The sequence below is a fragment of the Astatotilapia calliptera genome, chromosome 7 (assembly GCF_900246225.1).
Source record: "Astatotilapia calliptera chromosome 7, fAstCal1.2, whole genome shotgun sequence".
NCBI lineage: Eukaryota > Metazoa > Chordata > Actinopteri > Cichliformes > Cichlidae > Astatotilapia > Astatotilapia calliptera.
The window spans coordinates 2,474,498-2,492,064 of NC_039308.1; the positions used below are offsets into that span (position 1 = coordinate 2,474,498).

Below are 17,567 nucleotides of genomic sequence, written 5' to 3' on the forward strand. Positions count from 1 at the left end.
AGAATTGCTGGCATAGCATTGGGTTTTAGTCGTTGCTAATATCCAGCAGTATTCGTGAGCTCGGTTTGCCACCTTAGCACATCAAATGCTTCGGAAAAGAAGGAGCGTAGGTGCACGTCTCTTCAAGGTTCTCTTCATCCACAAACTTTAAAATGTTTTATCAAAACAAAATCAATATAAAAGTTATTATTGACATGTTGTTTCTTTTATTATTTAGAATATCAGAACAGATCACAGTCTTCATTTTATTCATACATACATACTTTCCCAGTTGCTCCATAAGAGACACTTCTGAGACACTTCTGGGCCAAATAAGAGTTTATAAATATGTTTCCATAGTGATGACCACTGATGCAGACATCACCTCAGATGCCCAAACCACCTCCATGTGGAGGAGCTGCTCTTCTCTCAAATTATCTGTAAAGCTGAGCTCAGCCGCCCTGCAGAGGAAACTCATTTTGGCCACATTCTTTCGGTCACCAGTCAGAGCTGATGATGATAGGTGAGGGTTACAGCACAGAATGACTGCTAAATTGGAAGCTTTGCCAGTGCTGAGCTCTCTCTTCACCCCAATAGCCTGATACGAGGCCCGCATTAAAGCTGATGCCGCACCAATCCGACTTTTCATCTCCTGCTCCACGTTCCCAGAGATTCATTGTTTATCTGGCTGTAAATACTAACAGCATGATAAAAATGCGTTCTGGAAATGTGAAAAAAAAAGAACACAAACGTCTCCGCTTTGCTATCACAAGTACTTAGTCAGTAGCCCAGAACAACCCAATATAAACAAAGGCGATGGTTAAAAATCATTCTCTGTTTGAACACATTTAAACCTAATGTCAAGAGAGAGCCTGAGTCCTCACACAGTTCCTTTCCATTTCCATTCAGCGGTGTCACTTTCTTAGTGATGTCGTATATAAATCATTGATAAACTTTAACTCATGAGGACAACTTTGACCTACGGAGCTTACACCTCAGTGCTCCAGTTACGGCTGCATGACTTGGAAACATGTTTAATTCAGCGGCTAAAATGCAACACTGCGCTGCGCGCTTTGAAGATCGGTCCAAAGCCTTTGAAGCTGCTTTCTGAGGGTTTTGATGTTTCTGTGTACAACTGGTTCAAGCTGGAACTTTCATATGCAGCTCACACTGTTGTTGCCAATAGTTTCAAATCAGGCCTCAGATAAAGGATTGATAGAGGAGTCCCTCGGCAGTGAGATGCTCTCGAGGTTCACTGGAGGTTGAGTCTTTCAGAAGCAGAGATGTGGACATGTTACCACTACGTGAATGACTGTGTGAGCAAATAGTTTAGCAACAATATGCTTCAGAGTATTTGTGTGAGGAACTTGGGGATTTCTTCATCTACAGAACCAAATATCACAGAAAGATTCTCACAATCTGCAGAAATCGTGAGACGCTTCAGTCAAACCGTCTCAGGAAATGTGAGAAATGTTGATCGGAATAATTCAGCAAAGAAATTAAATGGGTCTGGCATTGTTTGTGTTTTTTCATGTCTTTAATCACCATCCAGTTGGTTACTAAATGGTTGTGAAAAGACAGCCACATGTCATCTTCACATACACAGACTAGTAACAGACTAGCATTACTAGAACTTCTGCTTTTCTAAGTAGAAAGAACACTTTTAAGCCATTTTCATGTTAATTCTTCATGTCAATATGCTGGACTGTCACAGCTGTCACCTCTCGGCCCTTACTGTCAGCACAGTAAACTGTAGTCTGTTAGCTGAGCAGGATAAGAAGCGTGCTCCATCCTTAGCATTAAAAGAAGAAACGATATCTTTTATTATCAGCACACACATTAGCTTATACACCTGTGAACGCCACAGCAGATCTGCATTCATCTCAGCTCGTCCTCACCAAACCTTCCAGCTTTACATACAAGTCTCTGTAACCCTTTTCCTTTGCCACCTCTCTCCTTCCTGTACACCTAACCTTCCAGTACTCCCGTCTGCCTGGTTATCCCACTTTGTCTTTGCTAAACTCTTCCTTTAAATATTTTCCTGCACTTCTTCATTCCAGCACCGAGTCTACTTGTGTGTCCTTTTTGCCGGACGGCAGCCTGCAGTAATTTGTTGTCGTTCTCAGCAAGTCTCACACACGCCTCCTGAGCAATCCCATCCCATTCTTCTATGTTGAGTCTCTCATCTCTTCCAGATTTGATGTTCCTCTGACATGGACCGTGGTCCCCTGTTCTCTCTACAGATTTTCAATGGGATCCTAGTCAGGGCTTCATGCAGGCCAGTACATAACGTTCACTTGGTGTCTGACGCATGCTTAAATGTCCAGATAAAAAAATCCCAAAAAGTCTTTTCATCTTAATGTAGCATCCAGATAAACAGAATCAGCTTCTGGAGGGAGTTCTTCACCAGCACCAGCGTATGTTTTTAGTCGTCGTATTGAACAGGACAAGAAGAAGAACGACCCAGACCCAGTTTTGCTGCTGACTGCTTGAAGTTTTCATTTAAAGTTGTCACATATCTTTCTTTCTTCCACCGTCACTAGTTCCAAGTTCCAGAAGCACTGACGCATCCACAGCATAATACTTCCACTATTGTGTTTCACTGTGGGGACTGTGGTGCCTCTCCCTTGTCTAAACATAAGTAGCATCTCTGTGGCCAAAGACCTTTAGTTTTATCTACAGAAGTGGACTTTTCCTTTGTGTGCAGCCGCACAGTCTATTCCTCTGCAGGGTCTGGGGTAGTTAAACACATCTCTCCCTAGTTTTCTTCCTAAAGTCTTTGAAGTCTTTCTCTTTCTACCTCTGTCAGGCTTGTTCTGTACTTGTGGCTCTCTTTGAATTTCTTGATGATGCTCCTCACTCAGTTCTTGACACTTGGTGGTGATAGATTTGTATATCCATCTCGTGCTTTGTGAGCAACAGCAAATCTTTTTTCTAATCTAAATTGATTTCTTTGCATGAGGCTTTCAAGTGACAGCTCAAAGACTTGCTGAAGTTTTTATACTGTGTTTACATTTGAAGGTGACCCTCAGCTTTAACTTGTCTCTGGCCATCAGTGCAGAACTAGTGCTAATTGCTGAGTTGAGTTAGAAAGTGCACCTGAATCAGGGTGAGGGCAGCGGGCAGTCCTGCATGTAATGGTAACAAATCAGACAAATAAGCTTTCCGGTTTACTAAATATGTTTTCCAGGTCTCATCTGCTTTCTTTCCCTTTCTCAGGATTTCAGCTTATTTGGCTTGAGTGGTCTCAGGTGTGTTTCACTGTTATTCTGATATTCACAAAATTTACTCAAGAAGTAAAACAAGAGATTAAAGTCCATCATTCTTACCGGCTTAAGAGACGCATTTTCTGTGACTTTCTTCGTTGTGTGTGCCACAGTCGTTGTTGTCTGACAGTATTTGCAGAATTGAGTGAATGACTTTCAGTAACTTTTGCATTTTGTCAAAAACTGCCGGTTTTATCAGAGTTAATGTGCTGGTTGGAACAGGCTGCCATCATTTTTAACGGATTCACTGTTTAGCTGCACACTGATGAGTAAATCACTTCTGACAGTTCAATCTGCTGTACGGTACGACTCTGCAACGGCGACAGTTTAACATCTCTTACAGTCCCTGTGAGAAATGACTCTCTCACTCTGATAACTGTGAGAATATCCTCAAAATATTAACCGGTTTATGAAGCTGAAGAGGGCTTTTAATATGAAACCGATACAGAAAATACTTGTATAAAAAATATAATCCAGTGTACGTAGCAGGCGCACGGGGGAAAGACGGTGATCTTAAGCAGCTGAGGTGAATAAGTCAGTCAGTATGAGATGAAGTGGCATCATAATGATAACTAGCAACGTCGCTCCCAGTTATAGCCATTCCAGAAATATGAAAGGACATTTACTAGTTATTGAGGTTTTACATTTTCTGCTTCATTTGAAGCCAAGTGGCAGCTGCATGTAATTTTTAAGGTTGAATGTTTTAACACTGACTCCCTCACCGTCCACTTTGTCTTCTTGGCTCCGTTTCATGAAGTAAGCTCTAGTTTTGATTAAATTCCACCTTGATTACATCAAATCCAGATCTGAGTGTTGGACGTGTGGAGCAGCATTACCTGAACGTCACCCATGAGATGATCTGAAAAAACAAAATCACAAATTCATCCTGCAAAATTACGCAGTTGGTGTGAACGGCTGCGTTAAGAAAAGAATATATTTACACGTGCGGTGTGCAAAGGTGCCAGGCAGCATAGGCAGTATACACTGTGGAAGCCAGCACAGGTGAGACTAATCAGGGCGGAGCAAACAACTAACCAGGATGGAAAATGAGCAAAGTGAGGAATAAAAATTGACAGGAACAGAAACCAATGTTTTCAAAATAAAACAGGAAAAGGTGAACAAAAACAGAACGATCCAACACCACCACACTGTGAGCAGCTGATGTGAAACTCATCGCTGTCAAGCTGCTAAAGGTGAGTCCTCCTTCCTGCTTACGAGCACAGAGTGCCGTTCATCTTATGGGCTGAACTATAATCAGTGATGTAAATGTGCTGTATTGTTTGAATATCGGACAAAAGTAAAGTCTTTCCCTGTTTTTCAGGAAAGGTAACTGTAATTACTGAAATGCTATACATTACTGGAGCAGTAGTGACCTTCTTTACTTGTCTATATATTAAAATGATGCTAATAAACATCATGTTCATAACAGTATGAACTCATAGTATCACATCTGGTTATGTAAAATTAAAAATGATGTCATGCCTACTTAGAAATGCTCACAGTTCTGGTTTGGACTAATAAACAGTTTGAGATTTGACATATTCAGAGCACTTCCTTATTACAAAAGCTACTCTCGTACCGCTGTCTTGATTTTATTTTATTTACTTTCTCGTGATCGTAACACTGACAGAAATTCGTGTTCTACATCGATTTCCCGACAGTTCCAGTTTCCTTACTCCGGCTTCAAATTCCCGTGGACGCTCGCTAACCGACACTTCCACAACAATTCGCAGCAGTGCATGCTCACAAATATCCCACTTGTCACACAGTTTAGGAGCAATTCTTTGAACTAGAAGGCTTATCAATGTGCCACCTGAGGTATAGACTGACTATAGGTTAAAGATTCGTTATTCCAACTTTTTGGGATATTTTGGCCTGCCTGCATTTCCTGCTGAAAGTTTAAATATTTAAACCTTGCTTCCTAGTTACAGCAGGTAATCTGATAAGTCGCATGTATTTGCATTTTAATGAGGACACTTTTATTTCCTGGAAATAACCCACTCTTAAGGCTGGAGTTTAAATAATTGCAAGCACGCGTGATGCCAGAGACGAGCATGTTGACACACAGTTGAAATACTTCCTAATGAATCCATTAAGCACCTTAAGTAATGAGAGCAGTAGTTAATTACTGACCCCATTAGCATAACTGGTTGTGTGTAACACGTGACAGTCTTGGGGCAGCTGAGCTCCGTAACACGTCAGCTCTTCTGTCAAGTGCTGTTTTGCTTCCTAGCAGCCTCTTTGAGCCGAGGACACTTTGCGACCTCGGGGTCCTTTCTTAAAAACACTGCTTTGCACCCGTTAATCATTCTGACAGCCGCCAGAATGTCTCACACACGCACACACACGAGTTCAACATCGATTTGCAGGTAACACGTTTGTGTGTGCTGCCTTGCTTTTTGCTCTTCAGCGTGCTTCATCTTACTGTCTGGGTTGGATCCAAAATAACATTTGCTGCTGCTGTGTGCTTCACATTCGACGAGAGACACTTACAAGGTTCCTAACCCTCCACTCGTCCACCCACTCCAGTCCTCCCTCCCTCCCTGTACGAAGCTCTGACACAAACCTCCTACGTATTGCCACAGTGGGGGGTATTTGTCTGTGGCTAATAACATCACTCTTGGCTGAGACACAAAAGAGCTCAGCCAGCGAACGAGGCTTCTTCCGTCCACTTTCCCCTCTCTTTAAGCACACTTTGTTGACAATGTGTTTTTGTGTTTAAATGTTTCTTGTTGTGCCGCTCGTCACTGCCATAATAGCCGCTGTTGTATTTGTGCCAGTGTTATTAACGCTCCCAGTAACGCATGTGATTTCACTTGTAGTAATGACAAAGCAGCGGGCACGCCTCTGCTCTTCTGTGTTACTTTCTTCTCCGTCTCTTTCATTTGTCTTCCTCTGCTGACACCTTCCTCCTAAACCTTTATTTTCCACGCTCCTTTCTGTGCTCCGAATCTTGGCCACCCTCTGGAAGATTCTACATTTCTTTTTGCAGAAATTGAGAAATTGCTGTATAATTACCCACAAAGCACTGACTGCTCGATCTGCATAATTGCCTCTACCATCCATTGCAATTATCGGCAGTGTTGTCTATTTTGAATCAAAGTCCAGTAATTATAGGGTGTTTTATGTTAGAGAGACTGTCCGGCTGTTATCACAGTAATCCTCTATAATCTCATATTCTCTATATGGGCTCCTAGTCATCGCCAAATATGGTGGCAAAACATAATTACATGATGAGGTGCACGTATGTTGGCATGTATGTACAGAAATAGCCTGTTGTATAGACTGCACTCCAACAGAATTGTTGAAAGCAGAATCTAAAAATACATTTTCTCACAATATAATAAGTTTCCACTCCAAACAGCAACTCATGGAAAGTGATTGATCTGTCTATTGTAGAAGACCCTGTAGTATTCTGCAGAAACCCCAACAATCAACTGACCCTATGAACTAGCACAAAGAAAAACTCCCTTTTAACAGAAAGAGCCAGGCTAAGGGAGGGCCAGCCATCTGCCACGATTGGTTTAGAGGTGACAAGAAAAGGAGACCATAGAAAGACAGTACACACAGACAAATCCGATGTTTTCAAATCTGATCTGGGTCACTTTCGTATGTGGTGCTGAATCCCATACATATCCGATGTTTTAGAAAGCGACTGCTGTTTGATGGTCATGTCGCATTAAATCCGTCTTTTACGTCACCGACACAAGACAGACGCCAATTATCAGCGCCGGAGAAGACATCGCGAACGCTTCCTGGCCATCCCGTGTAGATGTCAGTGAAACTGTTGAGAAGACAACGTTGGAGAAACGTGAACATTTTCTTTGTTCTGTATAATCTGCAGATTCTGACAGAAACCTGCAGCTATCCTTTGAAGCAGCGCTCCTCTGAAACAGCAATAAGGATCATTATTAGGTTATTTACATTATTATGTAAATAACAAAATAACTTAAAGCAAAAATTGGGAAACGTCAAGTCCGAAGTCTTTATATTAAGGCCATCAGTCAAACATGCTGTTGCTCTGAGTCTAAACAGAGCGCGTTGTGTGTGACGTCTTCTTTTGCGCATGCGGCCGCTTTGAGCGTTCACACTAGAGCGCATTTGCTGTCGCATTTTATTTGTAGAGTGAACAAGCAGACAAAAAAATCGGATTTGATCAAAAAATCGGAATTGAGCATTAAGACCTGCAGAGTGAACGTAGCCTGAATGCTTTAGCAAAAAGGAAAGTTTTAAGCCTAATCTTAAAAGTAGAGATAGTGTCTGTCTCCTGAATCCAAACTGGAAGCTGGTTCCACAGAAGAGGGGCCTGAAAACTGAAGGCTCTGCCTCCCATTCAGATACGACCTATTATTCAAGAATTTGTATGTAAAAAGGATTTTAAGATAAATTCTGAATTTAACAATTTATGTCCAATACGGGAGGACTACAGGGAGTGCAGAATTATTAGGCAAGTTGTATTTTTGAGGAATAATGTTATTATTGAACAACAACCATGTTCTCAATGAACCCAAAAAACTCATTAATATCAAAGCTGAATGTTTTTGGAAGTAGTTTTTAGTTTGTTTTTAGTTTGAGCTATTTTAGGGGGATATCTGTGTGTGCAGGTGACTATTACTGTGCATAATTATTAGGCAACTTAACAAAAAACAAATATATACCCATTTCAATGATTTCTTTTTACCAGTGAAACCAATATAACATCTCCACATTCACAAATATACATTTCTGACATTCAAAAACAAAACAAAAACAAATCAGCGACCAATATAGCCACCTTTCTTTGCAAGGACACTCAAAAGCCTGCCATCCATGGATTCTGTCAGTGTTTTGATCTGTTCACCATCAACATTGCGTGCAGCAGCAACCACAGCCTCCCAGACACTGTTCAGAGAGGTGTACTGTTTTCCCTCCTTGTAAATCTCACATTTGATGATGGACCACAGGTTCTCAATGGGGTTCAGATCAGGTGAACAAGGAGGCCATGTCACGCTGTGGAGTACTTGGACGCGTGTGATGGAGCATTGTCCTGCATGAGAATCATGTTTTTCTTGAAGGATGCAGACTTCTTCCTGTACCACTGCTTGAAGAAGGTGTCTTCCAGAAACTGGCAGTAGGACTGGGAGTTGAGCTTGACTCCATCCTCAACCCGAAAAGGCCCCACAAGCTCATCTTTGATGATACCAGCCCAAACCAGTACTCCACCTCCACCTTGCTGGCGTCTGAGTGGGACTGGAGCTCTCTGCCCTTTACCAATCCAGCCACGGGCCCATCCATCTGGCCCATCAAGACTCACTCTCATTTCATCAGTCCATAAAACCTTAGAAAAACCAGTCTTGAGATATTTCTTGGCCCAGTCTTGACGTTTCAGCTTGTGTGTCTTGTTCAGTGGTGGTCGTCTTTCAGCCTTTCTTACCTTGGCCATGTCTCTGAGTATTGCACACCTTGTGCTTTTGGGCACTCCAGTGATGTTGCAGCTCTGAAATATGGCCAAACTGGTGGCAAGTGGCATCTTGGCAGCTGCACGCTTGACTTTTCTCAGTTCATGGGCAGTTATTTTGCGCCTTGGTTTTTCCACACGCCCTGTTGATTATTTTGAATGAAACGCTTGATTGGTCGATGATCACGCTTCAGAAGCTTTGCAATTTTGAGACTGCTGCATCCCTCTGCAAGATATCTCACTATTTTTGACTTTTCTGAGCCTGTCAAGTCCTTCTTTTGACCCATTTTGCCAAAGGAAAGGACGTTGCCTAATAATTATGCACACCTGATATAGGGTGTTGATGTCATTAGACCACACCCCTTCTCATTACAGAGATGCACATCACCTAATATGCTTAATTGGTCGTAGGCTTTCGAGCCTATACAGCTTGGAGTAAGACAACATGCATGAAGAGGATGATGTGGACAAAATACTCATTTGCCTAATAATTCTGCACTCCCTGTATCTCTTTCTCATCCCTGTTAGTACTGTAGTTCAAAGCTCAGTCTATGCTGAGAGATGACGTAATGGCACACCTGCTGCTCCATTAACATAAGATGGAACTTCATCTTCATTTGACAACACAAAAAAAGTTATTTTCTGAATTTTTATTGTTTACAAAAAATTAAATGAAGTTAAAAATGTCAAACACAGAAAGTGAAGTTATTTTATTAGACACTTCTTTTTTTTCTAAAACGGATCTTTTTAAATCACTTGCTCCTGGCTAATATGTTGTTCAAATATAACTAATTTATTTGCCATAAATTTGTAGATATATTAACTAATTGCAGTTCACGGAGGCTGGGGTTAATCTATCTGGAGATCTGCAGCTAAATGAATGAGTTCCAGAGCACCTTACATGTTTTAATATTCAGCTGTGAGAGAATAATTTTCTCTCAGCTGACGTGGCGCTTCCCCGTGTGAACACTCCAGCCTTTACCTTTCTTTGATGTGAAGGTCTCACTAATTAGGTGGATCCCAGATTTCCCCCTATATCAAGATTCCAGGCTTATCTGTGTGGGCTCGCTGTGTTTATATGTGCGAGCGGATGAAAAAAAAACTCAGCCATAGGCGAGGTTTACCGCCCAAGAACAATCAGAGTGCAGGATGAAAGAGCCCCCCACCCCCCCCTTCTCTAATGCTGGGAATTTCTGATGTTATTATCGTATACATCTGTGGGCCTGAACTGATCAAACATGCATGACTGTGAGCCACAGTGCCAGGTTTATGTTTTCTCCCTCGTGGAACTGCCAGTGGTAGTTTGCATTTAGATGACAGCCTCTAGCAGTCCACAAATTGAAGAGGCAAGGCTCTGATTTTTCTCATTCCACTCAGCCTTTGTCTTCTTCACATCAATAATATTATTTTTCAGTAATGTTTGCAACACACAAAAGGATCAGTAAGGTTCTGCCTCATTAGCATTAACCGAGTGCCCAGCTTTGTTAGATAAGACAGAGATACAGCAAGCACACAATTTTGCAAAGATCTCATTTTGAGTCAGAAAACAGTTCTTCTCAGATTTTGCTGGTGACACAGTGATCGTGAAATTAAAGCTAATATTGATAATGCTTAAACTTTAAGAACTTTCGATAAGACTATTAAAAACTTTTTTTCAAACATCTGTTTTCTAGATTTTTGGAAAGAAAGGTAGAGATATACAAAAATATATACAGTGGCTTGCAAAAGTATTCGGCCCCCTTGAACTTTTCCACATTTTGTCACATTACAGCCACAAACATGAATCAATTTTATTGGAATTCCACATGAAAGACCAACACAAAGTGGTGCACACGTGAGAAGTGGAACGAAAATCATACATGATACCAAACATTTTTTACAAATAAATAACTGCAAATCAATAAAATTGATTCATGTTTGTGGCTGTAATGTGACAAAATGTGGAAAAGTTCAAGGGGGCCGAATACTTTTGCAAGCCACTGTAAATTAAAAGAAAATCTAACATTTAAGAACGCTGGTGTTTTCTGACATTAAGGAGAAATTACTGTATTACATCATATTTGAAAGGTATTACCTTAGAATACTGTTGCTCGATTAGACCATTAACCAATCATTTTAACTTTGTTGTCATTGTCAGGTAAATGGCTTGACTCATTGTATCTGCTTTTTTTCTGATTGTGGTATATTTCTTAAATCCTTGAGCCTCGTGACAAACGTTTGGGCTGCCCCATGTTCCTGGAGTGTAGCAGACTTCTTCATTGTGGATAGGGAGACAACCTGAGCTTCATATTAATCCTTCACTTTAACCTCAGAAAGTCTGTAATCTATTAAACTAAAAGAGTTCCTGCCTTCGTCAAACATTTTATGCACAGAGGTGAAATCCCTTTGAATATTTTATGTAATCTAGTGGCAGAGAAGTGCAATCAGTGGACGACTCAGAATATGCCTAGCATTTTAACAGACTCTGTTTTCCAAACATTTTTCACACACTTCATCAGAAATGTCAGTGCTAAATTCTTCCTGCCTGTCTGCTCTGAATGAGTTTGAAGATGGACCATCCAGTTATGCAGGGTGTTTTAAACTGACACAGCTCACACCTTTAAGCGGCAGTCCGGGGTTCTGCTCATACAGTCGAACATGACTCCTTAAAAAGTGTCTCAGGTTTAAAAACAAGAGAACGTTGGAACCCTAAAGGTCCACCTTAATGGCTGAAAAGAGACAACAAGTACAGATATCTGCTAAAAAAATTATGCCCTGCTTTTGAGAGAAGGACTATGTTTTTCTGCAAGCTGCTTTGCAACCCACTTTGATTTAAATCCTGTTTCACTAAATATGAATAAAAATCGTCTTTTAAAACAGGAACATTTTTAAATGTCTGCTTTGCAATCTTTCAACTTTTCTTTTTTATATCACAAACCTACTCTGTTTCCTGGAAGAACCACATAATTAACAAAGAAATGTCACAAAATGTCCGAGGTTTGAATGCCGAAGAGTTAAAAATAGACAAACAGCATCTCTGCTTGGGGACAGACGTTATCTGCAGCAGGACATCTTGTGATCTGCTCAGCTTTTCAACAGCAGTGCTCTTTCCCTCTGTGTGTGATCACTGCCCAGGCTGCCAACATCCCCCCATGAATCTTAAGAGCTGTCCCACTTGCCAAAGTTATCATCCCACCACAGCCCCGTAGCCTTGTGGTCAACATCCGCTGAATTGCATATTACTTGATCAAGGACTTCATTTGTAGTCCTGGCTCTGGTTGGACTCTTTGGACTCTCTTCAGCCCCCCAACGCTGAATTTTCCAGCCACTTCCTGTACTCACTCTCCGATTCAATTCTCAGCTCTGGAATGGCTTACAAGGCTAAGTAGGATGGAATCGGATCTCTCAAGGACTTCATATTCCAGACACCACCTTACTGCTTCCACTGATTCTGCTGTCTCTGATGAGCCTTCAGCTGCACTCCTTCAGTCCTTGATTCAGCTCTGTGCTCGCTGCTCTCCAGCGGGATGACCTTCCTGATCCAGTCAAGACGGCCGTCTCATTTCCCAGCTTGAACTGACAATTCCCCAGATTGTTTTATCACATTCTTTTTTCCCAGACAGACTCATTCGTGTGATATTTAATACATGTTTGACTTTTTTAGGCTTCAAATTCAGTTTAAAGAACTTTTTATTTCTCTACTGTTAAAATGCAAATTTCAAAAACAAACAAACCCGAACACGCAGCCGGGTTATAAAGTTCTTAAGGGCAAAGAATCTTCAGCTGACAGCAGGCAGCATCAGTAATATTCATGACAAATATAAGATAGAAGAGGAATAATTTAGGCTGTTTCCTCTGCCAGTGTCTGGGGCCTTTTGACTTTTCTGTTTTCTTTTGACTTCTTCATTTGCATTTTGGTACTTGGAGATAATGACACTGCTGAAACAGAGCTTTGAACTAAATAAAAGCTGGATAAAATTACTTGGTTGCTCCGCCCAATCGGAGCAGAATCAGGAACATAAACTGTGAAAATACACCAATGAGATTTAGGCTCAATAAAGACAAAAAGGACCACAAAAACTGTCTTTTATATTTATTTAATCAAAACAAAGCAAAGAGGCAAATAAGGCTCAAAAATTCAAACATGATTCAAGGTGAACATTTTGTGTCTTGTGCTGTTTGTTTTTCCATCCTTTAGGGACATTTAGAGCAGTCAGAATTTTTAGGGTCCAGTCTTGGATGTTAGATCAGTTACCTGAAGTTTATTATCCTGTCTTTGAGATGACTGTATTTGTACATGACAAAAAGATGCATAATGAAGCAACTGTGACCAAATTAATAGCACACAAATTAGTTCTGAACCACATGTATCGGCTTTAAGATGATTGCTCAACAAAAGCTTTCCGTCTTTTTTTAAAAGAAATACATTTAATAAAAAGGCTGCTACAGAGTATGTGCACACCAAAAGAATCAACACCCGCACAGAAGTAAAAGCAAAGTGAAATAATGAATGAGTAAAACAAATATCTACTGGAACAAAATATAATTTCTTCACTAAACGTCTCTTTAGAGGAAAAGAATCAAAGCTTATTAGAAAGCTTGCTCACTCCTCCTCGCTCAACAGAAAGCTGCACAGGAATATTAGAAAAAACAAGGTAACACTATCACATGATCCTCCAGGGGGAGTAGTTGATAAAGCAGCACAGCAGCAGGCTCTTCCTTCTTGTCCTGCAGTCAATCAGAAAAGACAAAGAAAGGTCGCCAATCAGTCGCAGGTCTTACAAATACAGCCGGACAAGCATTTTGTGCCCCCAGGTTCCACTACACACCTCTCTTAGCATCGCTTTGTGCAGTTAACTCAAGACCCACCACAGCTTTGTGGGGTATTCACAGACAACTTTTGGGCCCCTAACGTCCCTGCCTGGGAGCCGGGCAGCAGTGCTTCCCTGTCAAATCTGCACAAATGGATGTGTCTGCTGGTGGGCACACCGACCCCATTATGCGTGTGCCAATCGCTCCAGCTGGTGGTTTAGCTGGTGCCACCAGTCGCCCCCTCACTGCATCGGGAAGCACGCCAATACACATGAGCCTCTCACCCCTCTCAGGAGCCACAAACACCCTGCCTGTCCTGCCTTGCTACTCGGTTCTTTCTAATATGACCTCAGATCAGAAGAAACTTCCCCCGTTAGCAGTGAACGACGAGAGCAGTGCCCAGTGCCACATCCTGTGCGGTACAGAACTCAGTGTGGTTGTGCACACCACAGGAGATGTGTGCATTGGGTGGGGAAGACATAGGTTCGGACAGGCTTAGCACAGCTCTGCTTGTAGCTGATGCAGAGTCAAAATGTGATGAAACCACATCTACAAAGACTGTTTTTCCAGTAATCTATACTTTATGGTGTTGATTCTTCTCACAACATGATGTGAGATGATGGGAGAGACCACGTTAATCCCTGCAGCGTAAGACCGATCTCTTCAATAATTTGCTTTTGTCTTTATAAACACATTCCTATCTGTACTTTATCATCCTGCAGGGCGGAGCCTATTCTGCAGCGAATAAAGGAGGACCGGACCCGGGTGGTCTCGCCTTCATTTGACAACATCAAGTATGACACCTTTGAGATCGAGGAATACCCTCTGTCTGCTCAGGGCTTCGACTGGGAGCTGTGGTGCAGATACCTCAACCCGCCAAAGTCCTGGTGGACGCAGCACAACAACACGGCGCCTATCAGGTAAACGGGAGATGAGCTCTGAGGCTCGATAATGTAAAAAAAAATATGAGGGGGAAAAAGAAATGGTTTTATTTTATTAAAAGGAACCTCTTTATGTGAAAGAAGTCCAAGAATGTATTAATTATTAATCATTTGACTTGAAGCATATTGAAGTAGGGTTGATAAGATCACTTACTAAGCTCATTATTTTTACATTATAATTTCTCCAACACTAATCCCCATGAATAATTACGCATGTAAATTCTGCTTAGTGTAGTGTCAGTATTGTAACCCGTATAAAACCCGCGGGAAGCAATACAGCTACCGAGCAAATTAAGTGTAAGACATAAAAACGGTCTCGGTGGGCCGTTACAGTTAACATTTAAGAAGGAGAGCAGGTGCATTTTATGTCTGCTTATTTGATGTCCTGAACACCACGCACAGTCACCACGCATACCCACAAAGAATGATCTTCAGTGGCCAGGAAAGTGTTGCCAATATAACGGAGAAAGATTGCTTACGCACACCAGAGACCAGTACAGACAAACAGCCCAGTAATGACAGCAGAATTGCCTGCTCACCAATACGTGCAAAGAGGATAACATGTCTGTAGTTGAGGTTTATGGCAAGTAAATCAATAATACAGTGTTTATAGATTTGGAGAAAAACAAGAGGACGTATCCTGCTCAATATTGTAATGGAGGAAGATAAATGGGCCCAATTATTTATTTCTCTATCTTCTTAAGCACTTTTGTTCAAGTGCAGATTGCTGCTGGATTTGCTCGGGAGGACCCCTTGAGAGTATTGTTACCGCTTAATGGCTTTCAGAGCAGTTTTGTTAAATCGGTATCTAATTTCTTAAGTAAACATGCGTATTGTGCTCTTCCTAGTTATCAGAAGATGATGAGTTACGGTCTGTGAGAGGCAGTGTTCGGACGCACATTGTTCCGCTGAGCTTCAGAAAATCCACCTTTGAATGCGATAATGGATACTACTACTAAAATGCAGTGAAATACAGAACAGTGCAGACATGTCTCTGGAGTGACCAATCGCGCTCCTTCGTCTGGCAGTTCGACGGACCAGTCTGGATCTGGCGGTTGCCAGGGCAACGGTACTTTTCTGACTGCACAAGTGTAAAGTTTGGTGGAGGGGGGATTACGGTGCGGGGGCTCGGCTCTTAGTTCCAGTGAAAGGAACTCTTAATGCTTCAGCACACCTGGAAGTGTTTCCTCTGCACCTCACATTTAGCACCACTGCAGATTGATAATGAGAACTCCATAGCTCAGTATTTGCTGTACGCTATAGGCTGCAAAATAAAAACAACTCTTTAACTGAATGTTGTATGAAAAAGAATGTGTTGAAAGCCGGGGGGGGGGGGTCTTTTTTTGGTTTCTGGCTGTTTGCTACTGTGTGTATCCACTGGGATGCAAAATTCACCCAAACAAGCTGTTTTTGCTGCGCTGCTGTATTTCATATTGATAAGAAGAGATGTGTGCGACTGACAGCATGAATACTAATAGGAGTTATTTTTCACCCCTGTTGGTTCAGTTTGATGTTGATGAAAGATTTGTGTACTCTTCCCGCCTGAATTTCCACAAAATGTCCTGAAGTAGTTGTGTTAGGTGAAGGCATCATTTTGACAGCTGCATCATTTGTGAGTATAATGCACTGCTTGGGTTTTCATGCAAGACTAAGGACTATGTTTAGAGCAGCGAATGTGCAGTGTACTTGAAAAATAGATCTGCAGGGGGCTTGATCCCCACAATTAGCCCCAGTATGAGGCTAATTGTGGATTAGGACATAGCTGTTGTATGTGGGTAGAGGAGAAGGCTTTGCATTATATTTTTTAAAGGGCCTAATGACAGTGCATTCACTTTAATATAAAGCAAGCTTCATTTTTCTGTGACCTTTTCTCTTTCCTCTCATTCTAGGAGCCCTGCTCTGATTGGCTGCTTTGTGGTCGACAGGAAATACTTTGAAGAGATTGGCCTGCTTGATGAGGGCATGGAAATTTATGGTGGAGAAAATGTGGAGCTTGGAATCAGGGTGAGACGGTCTTTATAAACTTTTTTTTATAACCAAACTGATTAATTTCTGAATACTCAAGAACTCCTTTTTGTCCAGCTTCATGGAGACCCTTACGATACAGTCCACAATGAAACAGATGGTTTTGATTATAGTAAAAATTCGTTTTTTTAATGTATTGGGGTCAAAACTTTTGCCACACTCGCCATTTTGATGTAATCAGCAGCAGCTGCCTGACAGCTTGGTTTAACCAGACTTCTAAAAACTAGTTACTGGTGAAACATGGAGCAATGATAACCGTTATCAATCTTAAACTGATCTGTCAATTCAGTTCTGTTTTCTTTATATAGCACCAAATCACAACAAGTCACCTCAAGGTGCTTTATATTATAATGTAAAGTCCTTACAAGGATACAGCCAGCATGCATTAATAGAAAACTGTCATTTTATGAGGAAAAAGTGTCAGTTTATTTCAAAATATATTTATTTACACCTGCATAAAGTTAGGGCTGGATCAGGTGATGCTGAATTCTCCGTTAGTTATGCTACAATAGGTCTAGGCTGCTGGGGGCATCCCATGATGCACTGGGTGTTTCTTCTTCACTCAAATGTTTCTCTCTGTGTCTTTATAAAGCCTTATTAAGCTCAGGCTTTCTTCCACACTGTGTCTTTGGTGGCCCTCCCTCCCCGAGCCTGGTTTTAACAGGTTGCTCCCTGTTAAAAGGGTGTTTTTCTTGCTCATAAGGAGCTGTTAATTTTTGGACCTTTATCTTAAAATTCAAGAACAGTTGCATATACCAGTAAAACTGATTTGAATTATATCGATTGAGATCTCTGCCAGCACTTTCCATACAGTAACCTACAAACACATGTAGCGTGGGCCGCCTAACAACAGCATCAGCTGCTGTCACCATCCAACCTGAACTGTGCTAAAAGGACGGCTCGCCTAGCATACAGAAAAAAGAATGACCTTTCCTTTGATAGAGCAGCATCTTTATCGGTGACTCACCCAAACTGGCTAATTACTAATGATGTAACAACTACAAATTGTAACTTAATATGATAAAATTATATGAATATATCACATTATGGTGACAGTAACTTCCACATCTTCCAGTTTTCTTGTAGTTTCTGGCAAATTTGAGCAGCAACACATTTTATTTCATTTTC

General features: G+C 41.4%; 1 protein-coding gene across 2 annotated transcripts in view; it reads left to right on the forward strand.

Annotated features, from left to right (window-relative positions):
- Nucleotides 1–17,567, forward strand: part of LOC113025072 (polypeptide N-acetylgalactosaminyltransferase 18-like) — a 177,514-nt gene that overhangs the window by 111,851 nt on the left and 48,096 nt on the right. For both annotated transcript variants that reach the window (XM_026172460.1, XM_026172462.1), the window contains exons 5-6: nucleotides 14,196–14,393; nucleotides 16,304–16,418. In XM_026172460.1, the coding sequence (XP_026028245.1) occupies nucleotides 14,196–14,393; nucleotides 16,304–16,418 (313 nt within the window). The remainder of the gene's footprint in view (nucleotides 1–14,195; nucleotides 14,394–16,303; nucleotides 16,419–17,567) is intronic.